General features: G+C 37.3%; 1 protein-coding gene across 1 annotated transcript; it reads left to right on the top strand.

Annotated features, from left to right (window-relative positions):
• Positions 1–8356: 8356 nt before the first annotated feature.
• On the top strand, positions 8357–26569 carry LOC128866620 (uncharacterized). The gene is made up of 2 exons (XM_054107492.1): positions 8357–8546; positions 24580–26569. Exons 1-2 carry the CDS (start codon positions 8523–8525, stop codon positions 25900–25902), a joined length of 1347 nt encoding a protein of 448 aa, XP_053963467.1. The 5' UTR covers positions 8357–8522; the 3' UTR covers positions 25903–26569.
• Positions 26570–27757: the final 1188 nt, after the last annotated feature.

Raw genomic sequence — 27757 nt, 5'->3', positions numbered from 1 at the left:
GTTTTGTGTTTTCGTTTTGTATAAAGGGTTTCTGGTTTTTGTTTTGTTATTTTAATTTTTTTATCGCGTTTTTATTGGGTATGGGAATAAGTTTCCGCCGTCGTAAAAGAGGTGTCGCTGCAGATACTATTTTTGTGTTCGCACTAGTAATATGCTGGTGGTTTGAAGGTGTACAGTATATATGAGGTCTTGATCGTAGTAGTGGACATTCGTTTTAAGGCTAAAGATTCTTTTTTATCTGACGACAAAAATGTCTATGTTCGTCCCAAAAACACAGCATTTGCGGGAAGTCATTTTTCACTATAACCTTTTAAAGACAAGTGCGGCTGAAACGTGTCGTATGCTGATCAATATTTACAGTGATCACGCTCCATTAAATACAACTTGTAAAGAGTGGATTCGATGCTTCCGAAAAGGCAATTTCGACGTGAGTGATAAAGGTGAACCAGGTCCATCGACATGGTAAGTTGTATATCTGTTGGGTTCAGAAGAATATCATCTATTATGAACTCCTTAATCCATCTGAAACCATCACTGGCGATCTCTACCGACTGCAGCTAATGCGTTTGAGTCGAGCTCTCAAAGAAAAGCGGCCGGAATAGGACGGTAGATATGACAAACTGATTTTGTGGCATAACGACGCCAAGCCACACGTTGCTAAATTGGTCCAGGAATATTTAGAGGGACTCAATTGTCAAATCACTAGGACTGAATTGTCAAAATTTTCTTTCGCATAAAGCACATGTTCGGAAGAATTTTATAGGGAAGAGATTGCTCAACATCGTATGCGAAAAAAAACTTACTTTTGATATCTAGTTGTTATTCAAAGAATCGCGAGATGGCGCTATAAAGCAATTTATATGTAATTTTTTAGTATTTAATAGGGAAAGTAAATCCATGCGTTTTTTTATATAAAAATCAAAATAAAATTCAAAAAAGAATATTATTATATATTGTATATTTATTATATTATTTATATTATATTTATTATATATTATTAATTATACAGTTGGCACCAACTTGCGTTTCTTTAAATACAAAACAGATTGTAAAAATGAATTATTTGTACCAAAAAATGCCCAAATCCTCATTAAAAAAGTAACTTTCATAGTCATCATCATTAGCATTACAACCCAAGTTGAGTTTTAGCCTTCTCAACGACATTTTCACAAGGCCTCTCTGTCTCTTGTTTTGTGTGGTTGAAAGGGTAGAACATGCGTAAAACATAAAGTTTTTAACTTCACAGGATAAAGGTTTTTAATTCTCGACCAGCAATTAAATTGGAACATTAATGCAGCGGTCGGAGTAAGGAAAGCTACTGTAGCTCTATTTTCATGCAAAAAGGCGGTAGGACGCATGTGGCGCCTTTCTCCAAAGAACAATCATTGGCTGTGTAGGACTGTTATCAGACCTATCCTCCTTTACGGGATTATAGCCTAGTGGACGGCTCTCTACAAGACTACGATTAGAAAAAATTCAGAAGGATCAACGTATGTCACTTATTTGTATCATCGGCACCCTCTGTTGCTCTGAATAGTATTTTCTTCTTACCTCCCCTTGATTTAGCTAGTAAAAAGAATTCAAGTAACCCTGCTGCTCGGCTTGCCGAAGCTAATCAATGGCGCGATTTAGGGTTGATGAACTCTCGGCCACAACACTCGATCTGAGCCCAACCAATCGAGTTGACTAGTGTTTGAATAAAAAAATAAATAAAATTCCATCAAGACGGAAGTGAGTTGATAATATACCTAGTCGAAAAAAACTGCACACGGTTCTTTACTATTAGCTCAAACCTTGTTGATAAAGTTGGCGTTGGTGTCTACTGTATGTAAGCGTTTCGGCTCGCCTTCCTGAAATTCTAGCCATTTACTTAGGCTTCTGGCTTTAGAGACGTCCATATTTACTCTGCGGCAATTAAATCTCTTGGTGGGGTTGTCACGTAGCCAAGCTTAATGGAAAGATAGCAAACGCCCCCTTTTTGCGGGTTTGGCCGAGCTTCTGCTCCTATTTGTGGTGTGCGTCTTGATGATGTTCCACAAAAGGAGGGACCTACAGTTTCAAGCGAACTCCGAACGGCAGATATTTTTTATGAGGAGCTTTTTCATGGAAGAAATACACTCGGAGGTTTAAAGAAGGGTCATGGATAACAACATTCAAAGCACTTAAGTAAATATTAATCTCCATACTAACTTCGTAATTAAAGATAGTTTCTTTTAAAATTGAAATTAGGGTGTGATCGATCCCCTATGTATTTTTTTTTTTGGAATTATACTAACATATGAAACCCGAATCTGCTAGGAACGTTGTTGGAAAACAAACTGGCCTTCCCTAATGCATGGGGCAAATTAATCATCCAATTTTTTTTTAATAATATTTTACTGATAAAAAAAAATTATTTTGAGTGATATTAATCTTAATTTTGAACTGTGCACACTCCAATGTTTGTATTCTGCAGCTGTCTAGTTCACAGGTGTCAAATATGATTATTAATTTTGCACTGTCTTGAAAACATAATACATTTTTTTTGTTCCTTTATAGTAATCTAAAAATATAAAATTTAGGGCCAAAAATCAATTTATATATAGAATCATAGTAACCAAAATATTAATTCTAAACTATTTTACCTTAACAGAATTGTGGCTTACAGGTTTTTAAGTTGGTAGAATGTTTTTTCGAATTTTCTCTAGAGTATCCGAAAAAATAGGCGTGTTCTAATGGATAATTTATTATTTTATTATTCACTAGCTAGCTGTCGCCCGGCATTGCTCGGACGTACTAAATAAAAAAATTAAAAACTGTCAATAACATTGCCAATTAGAAGTGAAACTGTCAAAATCATCGTTAATAAAAAACTGATCATGATACAGTGCTATTTATCGGTAACTTTTCGTACATATACACTTTCTTGACATGATACCGACTTTATAATGTGAATTCAAACTAATTTGTTTCAGTGCATAGTTGATTCTATAGGTTAGGTTAGGTTATGGTGGTAGTCGGTCCATATGACCAACTCACTTAAACCTTACATGTCCGTTGTGATACCACTGTGCGACACGGGAACCTTGTTTATTTATTTTCATGAAACCATTTTGAGGCTCTTATGAAGCTCAGGATTGGTCTAATCCCCGCGCCAGATAGTTCTGTAAGCGAATTGAAGAAGTGTTTACCTAGACAACCTGCTCTGATCTTAGCTAAGGCTGGAAAATTGCAATGGAAGTGCTCAACTGTTTCTTCCTCAACTTAACAAGTTTACTCGTGGCCAAAGGCATTCCAATGGTACTGTTATCACGGAACAGTTGACCTTTTCTACAGTTTCCCTTAATATCTCTGTGTTCCGAAACCCAAATAAGGCTGACCTTGAATACGACTCTTATATCATTTAGGGCTGCCCGGCATTCCTGTGCAACCTTTGATCTTAGTATAGTCGCATTCATTGAGTTTGGCTATCCGAGAATATATTTATAGTCGTTTTTGTTACGGCATGCGTATTTAGGTATGTAGCTCTTCTTTTATGGCTAGAACCTCTGCCTGATAGACGCTGCAGCAATCTGGTAGTCGAACGGACAGTTCCAGTCCTAGTTATTTCGAAAAGAGGAGAATTATTTCAGTTTTTGCGGGATTTATAGCGAGTCCCCTACTCTTAGTCCAGCTCCTAAGCGTTGCCATGTTAGAGCGCACAGTGTCCATAAGGGTGTTAGGATATCTGCTTTTAACAGCAATTGCATATGCAGTGAGGTGGCAACCCCCTCTCTCCAGGGTCAGCAATAGGGAGTTTACCGCCAAAATCCAGAGGAGAGGGGAGAGGACATCACCCTGAGGTGTGCCTCTGCAGACCTGTCTGCTTAGAGTAGTGTTGCCTAAATTGGCCGTTACCTTCCTTCTGGCGTGTATTGCTTCTATCAGGGCAACAACGTGTGGTTCAACTCCAAAGCCTTCTAAAGCATCTACTCTAGCGCTCTTCTTTATATTGTTGAAGGCGCCTTCTATATCTACGAAGGCAAACTCTTTATCTGATAAACATTTTTCCACCAACCCGACAAGCGAGTGTAAGGCGGTTTCTGTAGATTTCCCCCTAGTGTAGGCATGCTGCGCCGAAGAGAACGTATTTATTGGTATAACGCCCCGAATATACTCGTCCACTATTCTCACTAGAATTTTGAGGAGAAAAAAAATACGACTAATTGGTCTGAATTCTTTGGGGCGAAGTCTTTGGGCTGAAGTCTTTAGTGTGTTAGGACCTGCCTGCCTTGGGTTTGAAAGAGACTTTTGTCTCTCTCCAGCCTAGCGAAATGTGACCCATGTTAAGGCAACTTCTTATTATAATTTTAATAAACGGTGACGCAACATCCCGTGATTGCTGTAATTCCGCAGGATAGATACCGTCCAGTCCAGGTGATTTATAAAGGCCAAAAGTGTTGATAGCCCATTTAATCTTTGCGTTTGCCACTAATAGACTTCCTAAGTTGCATTGACATTCATGATTAGCGGAGTCGGTTTGTTCCACCGGCTTGTTTCCTAGGAAGTGTCTAGTAGAAGACCTAATGATTTCTTACTTGACGTAGTCCATGTATTCCCTCGACCCTGTAGATAGCCTAGGTTACATGGCGTCTTTGAAATAATGTTTCTTAATTTGACCGCTTCTGAAGTTTCTTCAATTCCTTTGCAATAATTTGCCAGGATTCACGTGCACAGTTCTGACTGGTTAATAATACTTTTCAGTTCGGTTTTATAGGCTTGCCAGTCCTCTGACCTACAGAAGGTTTTAAGACCGGGGCGTTTTCCTGTAAGAACAAAGACGGTGATCTGGTGACTGACGTACAGAGCAATCTTAAATTATGGAGGGAACACTTCTCGAACCTGTTAAACAGTGACAGCTGCGCATGTCATAGAGAAAGTGAAGATCCCGATACCCCAATCGTTGACGACGGAATTATCGTTCCGTTACCCGACCATGACGAGGTGAGAATAGCAATATCACGGCTAAAGAACAACAAAGCCGCGGGCGCCGACGGACTGCCGGGTGAGCTATTCAAACATGGCGGCGAGGAGCTGGTAAGGTGCATGCATCAGCTCCTATGCAAAATATGGTCGGATGAAAGCATGCCTGCCGATTGGAATTTAAGTGTGCTCTGCCCAATCCATAAGAAGGGCGATCCTGCAATTTGTGCCAATTACCGCGGGATTAGTCTTCTAAATATCGCCTATAAGGTTCTAGCGAGCGTATTGTGTGAAAGGCTGAAGCCCACCGTCAACCAACTGATTGGACCTTATCAGTGTGGCTTCAGACCTGGAAAGTCCACCATTGACCAAATATTCTCAATACGCCAAATCCTGGAAAAGACCCATGAAAGGAGAATCGACACACACCATCTTTTCGTCGACTTCAAAGCTGCATTCGACAGTACGGAAAGGAGTTACCTGTATGCCGCTATGTCTGAATTTGGTATCCCCGCAAAACTAATACGGCTATGTAAGATGACGTTGCTCAACACCAGCAGCGCCGTCAGAATTGGGAAGGACCTCTCCGAGCCGTTTGATACCAAACGAGGTTTCAGACAGGGTGACTCGCTGTCGTGTGACTTCTTTAACCTGATATTGGAGAGCATCGTACGAGCCGCAGAACTTAATCGCTCAGGCACAATATTTTATAAGAGCGTACAATTGTTGGCGTATGCCGATGATATTGATATCATCGGCCTTAACAACCGCGCTGTTAGTTCTGCCTTCTCCAAACTGGATAAAGAGGCAAAGCGAATGGGTCTGGTGGTGAACGAGGACAAAACGAAGTACCTCCTGTCTTCAAACAAACAGTCGGCGCACTCGCGTATCGGCACTCACGTCACTGTAGACAGTTATAATTTCGAGGTTGTAAAAGACTTCGTTTATTTAGGAACCAGCATTAACACCGATAACAATGTCAGCCTTGAAATCCAACGTAGAATCTCTCTTGCCAACAAGTGCTACTTTGGACTAAGTAGGCAACTGAGCAGTAAAGTCCTCTCTCGACGAACAAAACTAACACTCTACAAGACTCTCATCATGCCCGTCCTAACGTATGGCGCAGAAGCGTGGACGATGACAACATCCGATGAAGCGACGCTTGGAGTGTTCGAGAGAAAGATTCTGCGTAAGATTTTTGGACCTTTGCACGTTGGCAACGGCGAATATCGCAGACGATGGAACGATGAGCTGTATGAGCTTTACGGAGACATAGACATAGCGCAGCGAATAAAGATCCAGCGGCTTCGTTGGCTGGGTCATGTCGTCCGAATGGATACAAACGCTCCGGCTTTGAAAGTATTCGATGCGGTACCAGCTGGTGGTAGCAGAGGAAGAGGAAGGCCTCCTCTGCGTTGGAAAGATCAGGTGGAGAAGGACTTGGCTTCACCTGGTGTGTCCAACTGGCGCAGGTTAGCACGAGAAAGAAACGACTGGCGCGCTTTGTTAAACTCGGCCAAAATCGCGTAAGCGGTTATCGCGCCAATTAAGAAGAAGAAGAAGTCCTCTGACCTTCTTGAGGCGTTGGCGAGATTAAATAACGTTCTATGGTATTTTTGTAGCGAGGACAGTTGCTTGGTCCACCAAGGTGGTTTAGACTTTCCTCTGGGCCTGACAGCCCGGCAGCTAGCTGCTAAGAGCTGTTCATTGCTTTAGTTACCTGATTAACCAGTTTATCCAGCTCTCCACATGTAGAGGGGTTTTTGGGGGCTATCCCAGTAGGTTTTTCGTATATTTCTAAACTTAGCGACTTGAGGGGATCTAATGTCGATTTCAAATTCAATGTATCGATGGTCGGATAAGGAGTTTTCATTTGAAATGCGCCATCTCTTAACTTGGTTGGAAAACATGTCGGAAGCCAGGGATATCCAGAACTTCCTTTTTATTCGTTGTGACAAAGGTCGGCTCTGAGCCTAAATTCAACACACTAATTTTGCTTTCTAGAATAAAGTTTATTCTATAAGCCTTACATAAACGGACTTTTAATTTTTGTATATACATATATATTATGTATTATTATTATAATATTATTTGGTTATCTATTATTACGTTTTAGGGAACACCATCAAAATCCTGTTTTATTCTTTTCATTCTCGATTCCATTTTATTACCAAAAAGCGTTATTGAAACCAAGTCATAATACCCTGGTGCGCTAGTACCGCACAGGGACAAATAAACCATAAATTGCGTCTATAAGTGTGGGAAAAACAAAACTAGCAAGAAAAACACCTAGACACTTAATTATGTGCCCTAAAAACTGATGCGTTTATAATTTTAACAGATTGCCATTTTTGTGCGTACCACGAATTTATTACCCGGCTATTGCAGCAATCGCTTGGGAATAGCATATTTTTTTAATAATATTTTGCATACGCAAATATGTATTTATTTAATCTCCATTGTTATCCAACTATGGGAGCGTGCATGTTGCAAGCACTTGCCATAAAGAGGTAAAAGAAAATAAAGAAAGAAAAGCAAGACTAATTAATGCATATTTTTGGAACTAACCAAGAGTAGGCGAAATTGCTAGAAAATCAGAGATTATAAAATTTGTATCAAACGAGCTACCCATTTAAGGGTTAAACAAGAGAGTGTGTTGAAGAGCGCAAGCAAATAGCCAAGTACGCATGCTCACACACGGAGCGCATTTCTTAAAAGCCGCACAATACTCGTATATGTAATATATTGTTATGAAGCCGCGCTCAAATAGAAATAGAAAGAGCTGCAACCGCCAGATGTGAGCTTTTTTCAAGCTACATATATTGGCGCGCTTTCAGCTCTCAAAGAGCTGGCAAAAATAGTCGCTCTACGCTCTTTGCGCTTCACTTTCGCTTTCGTTTGCGTGCTTTTGCTAACAATTCCGTTATTATGTCATTGCCAGTGGGCGCTTAACTCTTGACGCACAACCAAGACCACCGTTATCACAACTCAAGGTTGGAGTGATGTTGCAGCTTTTTTGTTTTGATTTTCGTTTTTGGTTTTTGTTATTACTTTTTCAATATATTTATTGCTTTTCGTCGCTCATTCTTGCCTCAATGCATGCGCGTTTGCATTTATTTAGCAAAACTACGTCGTCGGCTTAATTTTGAGTTGGTGGTCTCTTGAGCTTGTTGCTGCACTTGCCTGTCACCCTCTTTCCGGTATCTCTTATTGCTGTTTACATTTCGCTTTCCACGTACATATGTATATGTGTGTCTTCCCTCGCTCGTTATACTGCATATGATGATTTTGACATTGCCGCGCATTGTGTTCGTTGTGGCTGCGCTGCATTTGGGGCGCTTTGCTGCTACGTCGGGGGTATTTAACTGGAGTGTCAAAGAATTATAAAAACAGTTTTTTCCTCCACACGCTGGAGTTCAAGTTGGTCTGCACGGCGTGCTAGCCGTACAAGTGGATTATATATATCGTTAGTGAAGGGAAATTTTGGATTTCCTTTTTATAAACAACGTCGTGTTGCATAAAGGTCAAGCGTTCATTGTTACGCTGAAGTTGTAAATTTTGTGATTTAGGTCCCGGGAACCATGCGGATCCAGCGGAATCTAGTGGTAAATGTGCAAACAAATTGGACTTTTATTAGTAAAATTGAGTTGACTTAAAACGAGAAAATAAAATGTGCTAAAAGTGATTAAATGGTGTTAATTAAAAATAATAAAAAATTCAGAGCCATAAAAAGTGTGGGAATATACTGGTATTTCAAATAAATACATTTTGTCTTATTTTTTGCTCAAAAACCGAAATATTTCTTATGCACTGGACAATTCAAAAAAATGAAATTCAAATGCCATGCGAGAACTAAAATATTAATTTCTCTAAAAAAATCACTACTTGGAGGTAAATTCAACCACACCCAATTAGTTGCTTAACGTCACTTAAACTGGCAGCCAATTTTGCGCGCACAAGCAGTCTTCAAATATACGTACATCAGCAAACGCCTATTTATACGCTTCGTTGGTTAGGCAAATTTGCAGTAAAAATGCAGTGGCAGACATATTTAAAAACAGCCAATATTTATATTAATATACAGTGCGCCTTTTCTTTGTGATTTCTCAATTTAATTGCATTCGTTTTTCCGCACTTTGGTTGCATTTAAAATTCACTTCCACCAAAGAAATGAGAAATGCGGCATTCGGACATCGCTGCTTACATTTCCGATGCGAATGCAATAGGAAGTATCGGCCAGCACTTTTGCGCTTTTTAATTTTAAATATTTTTTTGTAACAATACTCGCTCAAATGCGCGCACAGCGGCACCATTGCTCTTGTGTCTTTACACGAAAGACTTAAGTAGCGAACTTGGGTTTACTCGGTAGCGCCATTTCTTGTTTGCCTCTAATAATAAGCGTATGAGAGTGTGTATGTTTATATGCAGCGACCATCGTTAGCACAAACTTCATTTAAATAATTCGTTTATTTTCATTTAGTTTTTGTCATTAAATATGTATGTAATACCTACAAAATATTACAAAGTTATTGAAAGCTTTTAATTGGAAGGATGTTAAATATTGTGTTAAGTCTGACAAGTTTACTTAACTTATGATTCATAATCACTTTCTTTATTGCTATATTCGTTAATATCTTTCTTACATGTTTTTGTTATCGTTAATCTTAGAGATGATAGATCCAAAATACAATCCAGTACAATTTCTGGTCATTTTACAGCAGGTAAAATAAAAACTAGAGGACATGGGAGCATTAATGCTTCATGCATGCATTATTATTTTTTTAATAATGCCAAAAAACAAGTTTACAAATATTTTTAACAAAAAAAATTTAGTTTTTTTCACAAAGAAGTATGTTTTATCCTAAAACATTAAAAAAAGGGGTTGTCTGTAAAGTCGGTTTACTGAAGATAGTTTAACGTGACAACGTATAGGAAAATACTGATGGAATGGTTGCATTTTTCAAAAGAAACTTTCAATTTTATTTGTTTGATAGATATTTTGTATCGATATAGAGAAGGAGGTAAATGGAATTGATCAAGTTACATTTACACAAACGTGAAAAATAGTGGAACATTTATCAAATTCATGAAAGATATGTTCAATTTCAATTGTCCATCAGACGTTAATAAGTCAACAACACTAAGAGGCAACATCATCGATTTGCCTTTTTCAAGACACATTATTCTCGAAACACCACCTTTCATTTCCTACTTTTCCTATCATCATCCTATTCTCAACAGAGAAATGGTTCAAATACAAATATGTGAATTTATATACACATGTGCATATACATACATATACATACATATATATGCTCACTCAAGTAGGAGAGATCCAGATGTCGAGCGTTGCCGAACGCGGGGGCCGATTGTGCCTCTTTGTCGTTCGTTCCGCGCTCTCGCTTGCAGTTCGAGCAAGGTAACGACGCATGAGCAAGATAACGCCGCATGAGCAAGTTAACGCCACATCTTTTGGCGCGTGCAGCCGGCTACATCGAATTATAAGATGTTATTACGTCAAAAACATGTTATAAAAATCTTAAAAAGCAAAATGTTCCACATTGAATAAATCTCAAAATTATTAAATTTTTTATCAAAATGTTTGCACTTTAGTTCTTATTATACTAAAGTCTACATCTTTTCAGAGAAAAATACTGTGGAAAAGCCGTAAATGCCAAATCTCTACTAGATAGCCGATAACAACCCAGTGTCTCTTTGAATTATTCAAAAATGATTCTACAATGTGCCAGTCCATGCTATTTGAGTCTGCAAGTGTTCCTCATTCCATTTATAAGCCAACTTTACACTGTTTGAATACCTAGAACTAAAGCTCGGAATGTATGAGTACAGCACTGATGAAACAAAATACCCTTAGATTTCAACCTATAGCATTACAAAAAAAGCACACACCATCCACACTTCCACAGAAATTCTAGCAACTCGAATATCAATAACGATCAATCAAGAGATTATATTTGAATTCGCAATTTACAGTCATTCATTCTCTTCTCTATAAGCACCAGTCAACTTAAACAACAATAGCTACTACATACTACCCCACACCAATACGTTATTTTCTCTCATCAACATGTAAAACAATAGTTCTCAGCAGGTATCAGAAGTTCATAAAAATCATCTGCCGTTGCGAGGCGTAATAAAATTGTAAATGACTCCCTTTGTAGGATAATTTTAAGAGGACGCTACTGGAAATTCGGTGTAACCTAACAAATGTCAAGTTTGAATCACAGGTGTTATGTTATTATGTACATATGGGGAAATTTGATTATTTCGTCATTATGTATTGTACATTTAACGACTAACGTGATTTCTTAATTTTTTCTAGCTAATATGCAGCATTAGTATGGTCTGTAGGCAAATTAATTGACAAGCAAAAAAATTTCGCATAAGTTGATTTTAAAATCGTGGCAATGACATTAACACGTTTATATCCAAATATAGTGTACCGGGACATAATATGACTAAAAAGCTATACAAATAAATAGTGGTTTTCAAATTAGCTCCAACACATGTGTATTATGGATACACATTTTTGGGATTTTACTGAAACCGGGATTTTATATTTTAGCCCCGAAGTCAGGTCACTCACCCAAAACAAATATTAATGTCCTTAATCAAATTTACTGACAAATCATACGGCTTTCAATTAATTGAAGTTTGCGAATGACTAGCTAAAATCCTATGCAATTTATGCTTCAGGTAACTCTCAAAATACAATTCTCCGTCAAATAAAGGGTGTTTTTTTAGAGGTTAGGTTTTCAAGATGAAATAAAACGTATATAATTTAATGTTATGGCCAAGAATTTAGCTTTATTATAAAGATAAGGGTTTGCCATTATGTTTTAAAAATGATTTCGGGCAAGTGGCCGCCGCGGCTGGCTCGAATAAAATCCAGCCGAGAGGCCCAATTTTCGACCACTTTTTGCAGCAATTGGGGCCGTATGTCAGCAATAACGCGCCGAATATTCTCTTCCAAGACGTCAATCGTCTCGGGCTTATCTGCGTAGACAAGCGACTTCACATAGCCCCACAAGAAATAGTCCAGCGGTGTTATATCGCACGATCTTGGAGGCCACGCCACAGGTCCACGGCGCGAGATAATGCGCTCACCAAAAGTTTCCTTCAATAAATCGATTGTTGCGTTGGCTGTATGGCATGTAGCGCCGTCTTGTTGGAACCAAAGGTCGTCCACATCAACATCGTCCAATTCAGGCACGAAAAAGTCATTAATCATGGCTCTATAGCGCTCTCCATTGACTGTAACATTATGGCCGGCTTCATTTTTAAAGAAATATGGACCAATGATTCCCTCTGCCCATAGAGCACACCAAACAGTGACTTTTTGAGGATGTAACGGCGTCTCAGCAATGGCTTGTAGATTATGTTCACTCCAAATGCGACAATTTTGCTTATTGACATACCCATTCAACCAAAAGTGAGCTTCATTGCTGAACAAAATTTTCTTGTAAAAATCGGGATCGGTGGCTATCTCGTTTTGGGGCCAAATTTGCACGATTTGCAAACATTGTTCAGGTGTAAGTCTATTCATTATGAAATGGCAAACCAAACTGAGCATAAATCAAGTGACAGCTGTCAAAAAGACCATCTACGAAAAAAGTAGTGCCAACTTGAAAACCTAACATCTAAAAAAAACACCCTTTACAATCTTAACTGTAAAAAACGGTGCAGCAAACGATTATTGCCCAACTAATATTGCGACTAAAGCTTTTAATTCATCAAAAAGGGCAATTCTTCAGAATGCAAATTTTACTAATTACTAAAAAAATTATACTTAACAGTTTCGGGATTTGAGTTGACTAGTCTCGAGGCCTTCATAATTAAAAATATTTTCGATTTTCGGGGTACCGGGGTTGCCATACCTAATTCATATACACACATAGCTGAAGATGCTTGCAAAATAACATTAAAAAATCCGCAAAAATCCGTATATGAAGAAATGAGAAAAAACCCAAATGAGGTTTGTAAAAAATAAATCGTCATATGAGCAATGCATACAATTTGTAAAACACACATTAACTTTTAAAAGGATACAACTAAAATTAAAAATATTGAATAAGCTAAATTGTACGACTTTTTAATGCTTCTTGTAACATATAAATATCTAAGATTTGTTAATAAGGAGGAGATGAGCTGTGATGTAAATGAAAGGAGAGACATGAAAAAGAGGATAAAAATTATTGGCGCAGATTTAGTATCGCATAAAACACATATCAGGTTGGACAAAATCAAAATAGAAAGAAAATTTTGCAATTTTCTTCTTGCTTTTATTTCAGAAAAGGTAAGTGACTGCTGCATAAAGCTACCACACAACTGAATCAATTTAAATTTTGTAGATAGCCAGATATTTTCCAAGCACTCAGGTTATTTTGCTCATTGCATTAAAGCCAACAGAGAAGATTTACAGGAAAGGGAGATACAGGTGGGATGAAGATTCACAACTTCTCTTCGAAACTCCCAATTTTTTTTTGAGAATCTCAGCAGTTTATCGAGAGAATGATAATGTGGGTCATCTATTATCAGTACATGCAATCCAAAAATTAACCATCTACGTCTGGGGAAAGCCGGAGAGCGATAGAGGAATTTTCTGTACTATCCATGTTCTCCAAACAAGATATATGTACAGAGGACATTTTCGATGATGTCTCTGGTGATTACACTTCGACCCCATCGATTGCGACTCGTAATCGTCCCAATAGAACACGTAGCTCACTCTGAAAAGGAATTTTTCTATAACCCCATCAGACTTGTCCCAAAAACAATTGTTTGCTGTTGTTGCCACTATGCTTGGCCCGAAAATGGGCTCCGGTACAATTGAACGTCAGAGTGGCATATGTCACTACCATCTGGTAGATAATGCTAAACCTCCGACTTAGGTATTTCCGCCTCGAAAAAGCTTCTCATAAAAACATCAGTCTCAAGAAAACTGCGTAAAATTGTCATCTCTCCAGGGGTAGGATATTAAGCCAAGTATACTTACTATATATTAATAAGTAAGTGTTGATTTTAACCCAACCCACTATTACCAGGAACCGCACCCGGGCTAACGAATCGTCAACGACTTAGTATACATCAACAGTACCAGCCCAACCTACTCACAATACTTTCGATACACGAATTTAACATTTGCAACATCCTTGGCAGTAGTCTATCGCCACTGCAGCATTAAAAGTAGATAGCAAAGTATATACAGAAGCGCAGTCGCATCCGTATTACATTTCCTTCGTTAGACCCTTCGTAGATAGCTAAATACGTGCAGAGGGACAGTCACTCTGACAATTAAGAATGCAAAATAAATGTATTTTTTTCCTTGCATTTCAGTCCCCACCTGCCTTCTACTGTCATACAACAAACGAAGTGTACAAAGGACAGAGAGGGCTATACACCCCCACAAATGTATTTATCTACCTAATTATAGTGTTGAACGAGCGATTGACCCTATTTATAAAAATACAATCGCTACCACGTGTGCTGGAGGAAAAGTCATACATCATACTAGGTTGTTCAATAAGTTTTGCGATTCGATAAGATAGAGCGTTGCTACTCGCCAATTTTTTTTTTTTTTTTGTTATGTTGGTACAGTCTTCATATCAACATATATTAAGTTTCATTTCAATCTGTCAATGCAGTTTTTGTTTACAAGCCATTTAACAATTTCCACAATGGAAAAAATCAAGTATCGTCCAGTGATTGAAGTTTTATTTTTGGAAAGTTTAAAAGCAAAGGAAAATTATGAACGAATGTTGAAAGTGTAAAGGACTTTCTGCCATCAATTAGTACAGTAGAAAGATGGGTTGCTTAACTAAAACGTGGTCGTACAAGCCTTGAAGACGATCCACGTCAAATACATCCAGCAACAACACCAGAAATAATAGAAATATACAGGATATCGTATTGAAAAGTCGTCGAGTGACTGAAAGAGATTTAGTAGAAGCCATAGGGATCTCATTGAGCAGTGTAAGCAATATTTTGACTCAATTATTAAGTGTCAGAGAGCTGTGTGCACAAAGGGTCCTTGCAAACTAATAAAACAATAAATTCTGAATATTATTATAACCTTTGGACCAGCTGAAGGTAAAAATTCGTGAAAAAAGACTCAGTTTGCAAAAGAAAAAATATTTTACACCAGAACAATGCACCGTGTCACAAGAGCATTTTGACAAAGGCTAAAATCTATTAATTAAAGTTCGAGTTGTTTCCACTGTATTCACCATATCTCGGCCCTAGCGACTTCCATCCGTTGCCAGACCTAAACAAATTCCTGTTTACAAGTTTCCAGATTCTCACATCAGGGGGGAATTCATAAATTGGAATCTCGTTGGAAAAAGTGTATTGATGTTCAGGGAGACTATACTGAATAATAAAGTGTATTTCAAACCAAGAAATAGTGTTTTTTGTTATCGAATCACAAAACTTATTCAACAACCTAGTAACATAAACTAAGTGGCTGCGTTATTCAACCGAGCATCTTGTGGAACTCAGTACATGTGAAGACCATAAGCATTACTAAAAATTCCCACAAATGTCAACTAGATGTTTCGAGATATTTTATGTTCGGAAGTCTTTTATGAAAAAAAAATGTTGAACATTGTATACCAACATTTTTTTTCAAAAATCAACGCGATTTTTAAGTGACTTCAAACTAACACATTATATAAATTTTGATTAAAAGTTGAAATTTTTGATAATAATTTTCACTAGTTTATTACAATAAATTTTTCTGAATTTCATCAAAAGTTTGGAATTTTGATTGATAAATTTTTCGTCACACAATGAACTATGTTTTTAGAGAAAATTAACGAATACAAGTTAGCATAACTTAAATATGTGAGCATAAGTCTACATACTATACATACAATTTGTATTCCGAATACTGTAACATCCAAGCAAAATAAATTGTTATGCCACAAATGAAACCTGGAGTGATAAAGGTAAAGCCAAAACCATGTGTAAATAACAAACAAGCGGAAGTTTTCCTATTCATTAAGAAACGATAGATCGAACAGCGTTTGTTGCCAGCACGAGGCTCATCTGAATGCCTGTAAATATATTTTAGTCATATTCACATATATTCGTATATGTGTATGTATGTATGTAGGTACATATAACACTTTCACTATTATCGAGTTGCCCACATGCAATTAGCACTTTTAGTGCTTCTGCCATAAAGCCACGATAAAGAAATACACACACCGCCGATTGCAAAAACACACTGCGTCATCGAATCCCGAATTCACCGCTCTGCTTACCGCTATAATGTATGTATGTATGGATGTATGAATGTAAATATGTGGTTTTGCCTATTTCGTAAGTCTTCCGCAAAGTATTCATATCTCACTGGAAACTTGCCCATCCACTTGTATCATTTTTGCATTCAACTATAAAAGTGAGATAATATATTTTTGTGTGTTCATTTTTTTTTTGTTTGTGTGACATACTAAGTGAAAAATTTGCATTTACTTTTGTTGCAAGAAATTGCAGTTGAGTTGTCGAAATGCGACAGGCACACAAGGATGTGATGTAACTGATTTAAAGTTATTGACGTCTGTATATGACTAAAATCTTTTGAGATGAAATTTCCTTAAAACAAAAAAATGTTACTTAACTCTTTTATACAGAAGTTATAGGGTGACGGAGTTGCAATGTTGGGGTTCCAACTGCTTCTGCCTATTAATGTTTTATTGCATTTTTTTCATATACTGCTGTATATTATACTTATATACTTGCCCTAATCACTATTAAGTCTCCCCCTAAGCTTTCTTCTCATATACCCCCCTCTACAAAATTATTAGCGTCCATTGGTGGTATGGTCCATACAACAACAAAAATTATGTAACCCAAAGTATCAAATTATCAAAGTACAAAATTAAAAAAAAATTCATCACCTTCTTAACTAGAATTTTTTCAACTTTTCTGGGTATGCAGTTTCATAGCCCATCAAATTTTAGTATAACAAAGTGCAAGTTCAAGTGACTACAAAATGCCGTTCATTTTTGACAATTTTTTTTGCTAAGGTGTCACGCCTTTTCTTCCTTAAAAGGCACAAAGTAACGTAAAATTAATTATCCAATTTTGTTTTTGAATAACTTTTTCACTAAATAAAAGAAGGTATTTTAGTGATTTAAATCTTTATTTTGATCTTTATGCGCTCTATTGAGTGCCTGTTTGCACAAAGATTTGCACAAAGTCCGTGCAAAGTGAGGGAGATAACACTACTGGTCCATATCGGGGTTATATTTAGTTAGTGGCATCGCTTGGAAGAACACACACCAAGTTTCATCCATAACAGTATATTTCTTTGTATTTGGCATTCGTTTGAATCGAGGAAGGAAGTGATTTTTCTTTTCCATCACGACAACGCAGCAGTTCCCGCCTCAACAGTTGTGGTCACAAAATTAATGAAAATAGAGTCTCAACTCATTTCACATCCCTCCTATTCTCCAGACTTGGTTCACTCGGATCCCTTGAACAAAAAGCTGCTTCTTAATGGCGATCACCTCTCGGCAGGCAATGACAAAACTCCGAGTACATTATTGCCAAGAAAAAAGCCTTCCGGTCAAAGGCGGCATAAAACTGGAGCTCGCTAAATTGTTTTAACAACATCAAGACGCACATCACAAATCAGGGTCACGTGCTCAGCCAAGCACATAAAAAAGGATGTAAACGCCACTTACAGCGGAACAACATCGAAATCTATATCTTTGCCTTTGATACGAAATCTGTTTGTTTGCACTTAATTGTTAATTGCCCCATAGTAAATGATTATTTTTATGGTTGCTGGCATAAAATATCCGTCGATTAATCATACTTTCAATGGTGATGAAAATAACTCATAATATGGAAACTATTTAACAATGTTTACAGCTCCATGTAATTTGAATGGGCAAAGCTATCTTTTGATGGGAAATTACTAAACACAAAACAAAATAAACTAAATTACGCATAACAAAACAAACTACAAAAAAAATATGCAAAGTTCAGCATTGTTTGTTTATGTTCACAAATTTGTCATCATGAGTCATCAAACACAAAACCTATTAAAATAAGTCAGCCAAGGGCTATATAAAAAAAATAAAAGAATAAAACAATAGGTGTAGTAATAATCCAAATAGTCAAATATTTGAATTGAATTAAGCCAATGTACATATATGATTATATATAGTTTTAAGGTAGTGAGGAAATACTGAGAAAATGAACATAGGTAACCGATTAGTTAACCCATTACTGTCTATATGGTGTACATTTATACATCAAAAATAGATTATAGAATAAAAATATGAAATTTGCGGAAAAATTAATTGTGGGGTGATATTCAATGCGAATTTGTACGAAAACTAGCACGTAATTAAAACGTATCACTTCATAACGACCGAAAGGAAATTTTATTACTACATAATTTGAACCAATTGTAAGAAGGTTCTCAATAATATATTAAAATACTTTCCATTAGAGCATAATCAACGGCATGAATAACGATTTTTTCTAACAAGAAATGTAAATGGAGAATTTTGAATTTCTTTTAAAAAGCTCAGAGAGCTGATGGAATTTTTATCTTTCAAAATACACTGATTATATTTTAAATGTAACTTTCGGCAGTGTATTTCACCTAAAGAAAAGGTATTCTTTGAGGGGACATAATAAAAGTTTGTATTTTAATTAGACATCTGAAGTAAAATTAGACATAAAATATTCTCGTTCTTCTACTAAAGAAATTAATAATTCACAGGCCATATTTTCATTATTAATTTCGAGCCCCAGACTGATGGCAAATACAATTTTTGTCCAGATAAAATTTTCGTTAGAACAAGTACGAACTCTATTGTAGCTTTTAGCGAAATGACAATATTTAAAGATTAGTAGATGTACCGAAATTTGTAGTTAAGAGCAATGCCTCTTGCGGAAAGGATAAACGCAGGTTATCAAATTGATAAAAATATGGAGAAAGCAATAATTAAGAAGAATAAATAGATTAGTACAAAAGTATAATTTTATAAAGAAAATATAATACTGTTCCATTCAAAACAACATTTAAAAAAATCTTGAAAAAATATTTAATTTTTTTAAAAACTCGTATAAGGTGGTATTGCTTCACCATCTGATTGGGGCCTTATCGTCAAAGGGAAAGTAAAAAGCTTCCGTCAGGAAAAGCTGAAATTTGGCAACATCCCAACAATTTGTTAAATTTGTAGAATCGACATCACCTAATATGAATTCGTCTCAATTACCGCAAAAACATCGTCGATCGAATCAACTATAGCAGATCAGATCAAATAATGGATTAATACTCCAGGTGAACCGCGAACAAATTTATTTTCATCAGATAATTGATTTATAGGGCACTTTAGAGCTGGGAATCGGTTCAGTTGGTAAAGCTCACTTTATTGGTTTGTGGAGAATGAGGTGCCTAGTCAGCGATATTTTTCTAATCTAAAAGACTTTTCTATATATTTGTTCCACAAAAATTCCACGTAAATATGGCGCAAGTTTACATGCAGGTAGTAATGGGTTAAATATTTAAGTAAGCAATGAATATTGGAATACATAAATAACTGGCTCACAAAAGCGTGCAGAGCAAAACACAAAAGCATTGAATTTATTAAGAAAAATGCATTTCACAAAACGCGTGAACTCAAAATTTGTGAACAATAGTTTGGATTGCGAGTTTAACTATCTGATGATGAAAATTATTAATATTATATTTTACATTGTTTGGCACATTCCAAACAGCTGCTGTGCGGCAAATGGTAATCAGCAACAGATGCTTCATTATAAATATAATTGCTTACATTAGTTCAAATGAAGTGTTGCGGTTTTAGCAACAAATTTAGTGGGTTTCCCCATTATCATTAACATTTGTGCCATCTTCAGGTGGACAAAATGTGTAGCGAATGCAACAATGTAGACATCAAATTACGACTATATCAACTCCAGGGCAGATATGATGTCACTGGTGCCGAAATGATGATTATTGCCCTTATTATTGTTGCAAAATTGTTACTTTAATTTTGATGTCTTTCATATTCAAAAGCAAAAGGCAAAGGTAGTCAAAGTTTCGATGCTTTTGGTTCGAATGAAAGACCCCATGAAATCCATGAAAAAAGTTCAAACTGTGCTGCGCAATGCAAATGTAGCAGGCGTTATGATGAATAAAACAAAGGTTGCATGAGAAAAGTAGTTTCATGGTTTTGAAAAGTTTTTCCCATTTGTTCATAAATCAACAGGGTGTCAGTTGAGCAAAAATAGGAGCAAACGAAAGAGGGAAGCAAAGTGGGATGTTTGTATGTGTGAATTCATGTACGTATGTATATAAGCATGTATATATTTGTGAAGCAAAGCTGTAAAGCAAAAAATATGGCACAATAGTCGGTGTCAGTGGCGATGATGGCGTTGGTGGCGTTGGTGGCGCTAACCTAATTTACCTGTAATTCCCCATAAAAACTAACATTTGTCTGTTAGTTGTGTGTGTGTGAATGAGTAGGTGGTACTTTTTAGTTAGTAAATCGTTTCAAACTTTGTGGCGTATAATAGTTTTAACATTTTATGAAGTATATTAAACCTCATAAATTAGTTGTATGTCGGTGTTGTTTAGTCAACAAGCGGTTATGCAAACACGTATAACTCGATTACATGACTTTATAACACGACTTTATGTGTGTGTATGTATTATAATAAATTATTATTATTTTTAAATAAGTACGTGGGAAAATTTGTTAGTGCATCTATTAGAAATCATAAGGGTGTTAATTTTATATGCCTTAGCGCTTAGTTAGTTGAATTGAGGGATTAGACCATAGTAGAAATTTCGAAAAATCAATTTCTGTTCTTTTTTTTGTTTTGTCGAAATGATGCGCTAAAATGTCAAAAATTACATACTCATTGGATAAGATGGGTAAAATGTCTAAATACTTCTAAATCTCTGATCTGGGTTCGAGGACATAGGAACATAGAGAGAAATGCAATTGCTGATGAGCTTGTCAGGAAGGGAACTGAATTAACCTCAGGGACCCCCTACCTGGTCATCGGCATCCCCCTGACAGTTGAAGATGGAGAAAAGATGGAGCCCCATTCCTTCATGTGCTATTTCGAAAACCTTTTGGCTCCAATACGATATACGAAGGACTCAGAAAGTCCTTTGGACTCTTTGCCATTCAATTTCCAAACTCGTAGCTGTGTTCACCGGTTACTTGACGATCGGCACACACGCGGAAAAGCTAGGAAGACCTGCAGAAGCTGTGGGGAAGTAGAATGTTGAGCACTTTCTCTATAAATGTCCGGAGTTGGCAGCTAGACGATTAAGGTCACTGGGTGATCCTTTCTTCGACAGCCTTAGGCAGTGCGCCAACCTAAATCTAATAAATCTCCTCCATTATATCAACAGCTCTGGCTGGCTGTAGATATCTGCCTGTTGGAGGTCTCATAATGGTATCAAAACGGCGCTTCAGTGCGACTTGAGGAGTGCCAGACTGGCAATTCAACCAAATCACCTATCTACCTACCTAAATTGTAAATTTTGGCATAGTTGCTCTCTATGCGCTGTGTATCATACAGAACTTAAAAAGCAGTGTATATGAAAAATGTGAGATGTGCTTTCTTAACCCGGCCTTTCAGAGTTTTATTAGGTGCTATTTGTGTAATAGACTTTGTGTTGTTGCGATAGATGGAGTGATCTCGAGCCCTTTTGTTACTTCCTCTAGAGTACCGCAAGTCAGTGTGTTTGGTTCGCTTCTTTTCATGCTTTTTAGAAATAATCTCAGTAGTAGTCTCACCTTTGCAAATTTCCTGACTTATGCAGTTGATTTTAAGGTATTTTCGGTAATTAAAGGTGATCTGGGTGTTAATAACCTCCAGAGAGATATTGAGATTTTTGACTTAAGGTAACTGAAGTCCCAACTTCTTTTGAATTTGAGAAAATGTTTGCACTGGACTTATTCAACGACTTATAAAAATGTTGCTCTCAAGATAATAGGTTAACCAAACCAACGCAAGACAAGTTTTGTCGAGGCCCTATGCTCCCGAGAGGAGTGAACAAGGAGAAAAAAATAGGTTCTCGTTTACTAGGCATATTAGTTATATAACGTAGAAGTTCTACTCCGCGCTAGCTTTTGAAAGCCGTTCCGCCTCTAAATTGTGTAGTCCATATACCTTTGAGCTTAACTTTACATCATTTATTTGGACACATCTTGAGTACAGTGGTTTTATATATAGATCGGTCAATCAGTTTGCCAATAATAGAAAGTGATGTGTCAAAACAAATTCTTAGATTCGTTCTTCGCTCTTTAATTTTTAGTGATCCTTCCCATATATTATATTACTCATACTCCTTAGATCTATTGAAAATCGGGAGTCTATCCTAGGACTTTTACTTATAAAATCAACAGTATGGCAATTGTCTCGTATTTGATGGAACGAATCAGATTTAATGTTTCCCTACGTCCTATTCGTAACTTACTTCCATTCTAAGGGGACAACGTGAGCACTAATTTATTCATCTAATATTCCTATCGCTCGAGCTATTCGTGAATTTAACGCTATTAGTCATACTGCCTTCCTTGACATTTCGGTTTCAAAGGCAGATTTTCTTAATTCTTTGAATTTCGTGTTTTTTTTTTTTTTTTTTTTTTTTTAAATTAATAGTTTTGTTTTAAGTTTTAGTTACTTAAAACTATTTGTGGTCTGTGAGATTGTAAATTCTTCTTCTTAATTGGCGCGTTATTGGCTTAAGCGATTGTAGCCGAGTTCAACACTGTACGCCAGTTGTTTCTTCTGATGCTAACCGGTGCTGGTTGGATACACGAAGTGAAGCCAAGTTCTTCTCCACCTGATCTTTCCAACGCACAGGAGACCTTCGTCTTCCTCTTCTGCCACCATCGTACCGTATCAAATAGTTTCAGAGCCGAAGCGTTTGTATCCATTCGGACGTCATGACTCAGTCAGCGAAGCCCCTGGATCTTTATTCGCTGCACAATGTCTGTAAATTCTTAGACTAAATAAGTAAATAAACAAACAATTCAATAAACAAACTAAATAAACAAATTTTTAAATTCATAAAAATCTCCTCAAAAAATCGATTGAAAGTTGTTTTAACAGATAAGCCGACAATCGCTTAAAATGGAAAATCTTTCCTCAGAAGATTGAAAAAAATATTAAAAAGGAAGTATAAGTAATACAATGTGGCGCAAAATTAATCCTCCAATTTGGTGTTTGAATAACTTTAACTAAATACAAAAACATTTTTAATGATGAAATTTTTTATTCTTACCTTTATGCGGTCCATTGCACGTCTGCAGCTGTTTGGTTTCCAAGTGTCAAATATGATTGACATATGACACCATTTGCAAAAATTATAAATATTCCAATAAGCTGATTAATTTTGTAAATAAAATTACACAAAAACTTATATGGATGATTAATTTTGTGCCACATGGTATTACTTATACTTCCTTTTTAAGTTTTTGTTATACCCATCTGAGGAAAGTTTTTCCATTTTTAGCGATTGTCGGCTGTGTTAAAACAACTTTCAATCGATTATCTGTAGTTTTTTTTGTGCTTATTTAAAATTTACTTGGGTACATATTTTGCGTTGGTTTGCTCATTGTTATATTATGTAAATCTACCTTTTACCATAATTGTGGTAAATTACCTTTTGAACTCCACTTCTGTGCTGATCACCGCATTTCGCTTTTCCAGTTCAGTTTTAAAAATCAAAAACAAAAAAAAACTGAGCCGGAACGTAGTGACCTTCACTTTTGTTACTCCATTTTGCTGACATATTTATTTGTTTTGTGTATGTTTGTATGTATGTATGTAGCAATGATTTTTACCATTCAATATATATTACTACTCTACTTTCATCTGAATTTATTCATATATGTAGGTATGAATGTATATGAAGGTATAAGGTACCTTGTTTTTTATATGTGGTCAACATCATGTCTTACGTTATTAACCTCTTAATTTTTCTTATTTTGTTTTTTGCATTGCGCCAACCTTTACCGCCTACAATCTCCCTTTAGTGCCATTTTTCTGTCTCGATTCCCATTTAAAGAAATTGCATCATAAATGAATTAACAAATACCTGCGTACTTACATATAAACAAACACATACACACACATGCACAGACGCATATTTGAGGACCACCGCTCGTTCATTTGGAATGTTATGCAAATTTGAAATGGTCATTGTGCCGGCAGTCAATAACCGTCAGCTAATCATGAACAGCCAAACAATGCCATCTGCATTCCAGTCTGTCTTGACCTCAATAGCTAGCAGATACAGGCAATGACCTTTTTTAGCCAGTAGCCGGTCGTTAATTTTTTTTTATATTTATGAATTTCAGATGAATATGTCGTACGAGTATAAGCTACGAATTGGTTATTTCAAATTTACTCATAAGGAAATTAACTCTGTAATCTTACAATGGTGTGCAGAGAAATATAATAATTTTTCACAATAATTTATTCATAACCTTTTTCTATTCTTCATTTATGTGCTAATCCATAGCTCACCAATTTGCAATTATCCAAAAATCAAGTTCGTTATCTAAGAATTTTTCAATTCTCACTTTTAACACCCATTATGTTCTTTTTCACTCTCCTCCACAGTTTTGTGCTCTCGGCACGCTCTCCTTGCTCACACTCGTCGCCGGTAAGGCGCTGATCGATCAACAAGCCGCCGAATCACAAGCGAATAGTGCCACCGTTGCGCAGCAACGAATTGGCTGGGATCATGATCAAGATGAGGTTCACGATCATCACTATCACGAGCATCATCACGATCCGGGCTTTTGGAAGAAGAAAGTGACCTGGAAAGAGGGATGGAAAAAGATTTGGAAGCCGGCGAAAAAACAAATTTGGAATCCGTCGTGGAAGCAAATCTGGAAGCCCGTTTGGGTACCAGTGAAGGTGCCCGCTTGGAAGGATATAAAGGTGCCGGCATGGAAACAGGCGTGGAAACCAGTATGGAAGGAGATACAGGTGCCCGCGTGGAAGGAGATACAAGTACCAGATTGGAAAAAGATTTGGAAGCCGATTTGGGTGCCGACGAAAGTGCCAGCATGGAAGGATATACAAGTGCCGGCATGGAAGCAAATTTGGGTGCCCGTTTGGAAGGAAATACAAGTGCCGGCGTGGAAAGAGATCCAAGTGCCCGACTGGAAGCAATACTGGACGCCAGAGTGGATTAAGGTGGGCATTCCTGGTGAGAAGTATTTGGGTAAGGATCCCGAAGGTTGGGAATACACAAGTCACGACTTATGGAAGAAGAAGTTAATCTGGAAATCGCATTGGAAAAAGATTTGGAAGCCAGCGAAGAAACAAATTTGGGTGCCTAGCAAGAAATTGGAGTGGAAAGAAGAGTGGAAGCAGATTTGGAAGCCGGCAAAGAAACAAATCTGGGTTGACGATAAGAAATTAGAATGGAAAGAGGCGTGGAAACAAATTTGGAAGCCAGCTAAGAAACTCGTCTGGATACCAGACAAGAAACTCGAATGGAAAGAATCTTGGGTACAAATATGGAAACCGGCGAAAAAACAAATCTGGGTAGAGGATAAAAAATTGGAATGGAAAGAAGCGTGGAAACAGATTTGGGTACCTGGCTGGAAGGAAATCTGGGTGCCAGCTTGGAAGAAGATCTGGCGGCCGGTAATAATATCAGAGTGGTTCCCCACGCCCGATCATCATCATGAACACCATCATGAACATGTCGAGCATGGTTGGGATCGCAAGGATGTCCAAGCGCAGGGCGGTAGTAATAAATTGGTGTGGAAACGCGATGACAAAGCAACGCAACTCAAGCCAGTCGCCTCAGCTGATTTTCAGGCGGCAAAAGCAACCGAAGTGAAAGCATCACCGGCGGTGGGTACACAACCTGTAGCAGCAGCGGCGACACCCGCGCAAGCCCAAGGATTCAAGTTCCCTGGCGCGTAGATGAGAGAGGATTTTTTTAAGTAAGAATTTTTCTTCGCTGTTTCATGTATGGGTTTATAGAGCCTTTCGCGCAACTCGCCAGTCCTTGGACGCCGTCTGCAGCTATAAAAGCAAAGCCATTTATTTTTGTGAACTACATATAAGCGCGCCTTCCCCGCAGACAAAGCACAAATTGCAAAGCAGCGTTTATATGCAAATATGTATGTTATGCCAGCAAGTATAGTCACGCGTGCATAGCAATGTAAAAAACATTAAAGTCCGGGTGCCGCATTCCACCACATCATAACCACACATTGCTTGTTGTATTTGTAAATATGTATTCGAGTCGTTAGTTTTTAAGTATTTTCACAAATCGTATCGAATGTGTAAATTTTATTTAAATTTATTTAGTTTTAGAGCGCTACTCCACTACCCATCTCCTGCACGCGAGTGTACGTTAACTGCATACGAGCGTAAATCCTTCCATTCACACTACACTTCAGACTTCGTCGATGTCACAACCATCTCTACCAAGCATCTAGACTTTCTGTATTACTTTTATTAAATTATATATGCCACAACAATAACAAGTAAATATAAACATTTAATTTATATTTAAGTTGTTACAGTACTCTGCGTAATTTCATTTGATTAGTTTTAAGCGAACGGCGACCCTGTCGTAAAACACTATAAGAAAGAATAAAGAATTAATGAGAATTTTTTATACAAACTCAAAATTAAAATATTTTAAACATAAATGTGTTTTTTTATTTTTTTTTTTTTTTAGAACTGAATACTTATTAGTATTCTAAGCACACCACATACTTTTTATATCTTTTTTTACAAACCGTCATGCCAACTTATAACTTTAACATATGTGTGTGTTATGTATGTGTCCTAATTATGAAGCCGATTTTTTGTGTGGAGTTTCCGTCTGATGGAACTTGCTGGAGGTGTGAATTCATTAGAATCAATGAGGCGCTTCGGGCCACTCCTACTCTAGCGATGAACGCAATGTTTGCCGCAATCATACTGAGAGGCTCGTGCTACAAGTTTTTTTTAAGCTACGGACATTCTACATAGTATCCTTAAAAACTTTGAGTTCTGCCCGTTGGTGACTGATAAAATCACACCCTCACTGGGTCGGAACAGGACATCTCTATTCATATGCCCTCACGCGAAGAATGGGTGGGGTGCAGCATTTGGAGACAATACCTGGTGAACTTGCTCAGGCATGGCTCGAACTTTTACGGAAGGGTTGGTGGAGGAATATTCTGCGAGAAACTCCCCAACCAGTTCAAATTCAAGCTACCGGAAAACTGCAATGTTTCCCAAACAAGGACAACCGCAATCAAAGAACAGTTTATTGGGTGCAAGCAAATTTACCCCAGGCTCCATGTTGGTGCGCTCGAAAGTAGTCGAGAGATGTCTGACTTTCCACCTACTTCGATATTAGGCTTATTTGAGTGCTTGGTCACTGTGGACTTGTAGGAAAAAACTGCTGGGCGTATGAGTTACCTACACAGGGAACACTATTTAATTGAGGTTCCCTTAACTACCTATGATCTGCTCCCGTTTAGGTGGAGGTTTAGCGAACTCTGAGCAAGAACACCAACTTGAAGAACTCTTTTGGGCTTCGAGCGAAACTCTTTCTGGACAATGCGCGTTAGGTATCGAAGTGGTGCAACTTCTTACTGCAGCAGCTGTATGGGGGATGATGTGGAATCACGAGACTGGAACTAGTATCTTGACTCTCACGTTTTTGCTACATATACGGATATAGCAGGTTTAAATGTTGCTCACCTGATGAGTTTCATGAGTAGTACGATGCGATTAAAACAACCTTAAGTTGTTATAGTTCGATCTCCTCCAAAAC

This window comes from Anastrepha ludens, chromosome 6 (genome assembly GCF_028408465.1).
Source record: "Anastrepha ludens isolate Willacy chromosome 6, idAnaLude1.1, whole genome shotgun sequence".
Lineage (NCBI taxonomy): Eukaryota > Metazoa > Arthropoda > Insecta > Diptera > Tephritidae > Anastrepha > Anastrepha ludens.
This window is presented reverse-complemented; position numbering and strand designations above follow the sequence as displayed.

Excerpts from the sequence above, each read along its gene's own strand:
- LOC128866620 (XM_054107492.1), top strand. The coding sequence starts at position 8,523 with ATGCGGATCCAGCGGAATCTAGTG. Across the intron at positions 8,547-24,579 it reads GGATCCAGCGGAATCTAGTG|TTTTGTGCTCTCGGCACGCT; the intron begins GTAAATGTGCAA and ends TCTCCTCCACAG.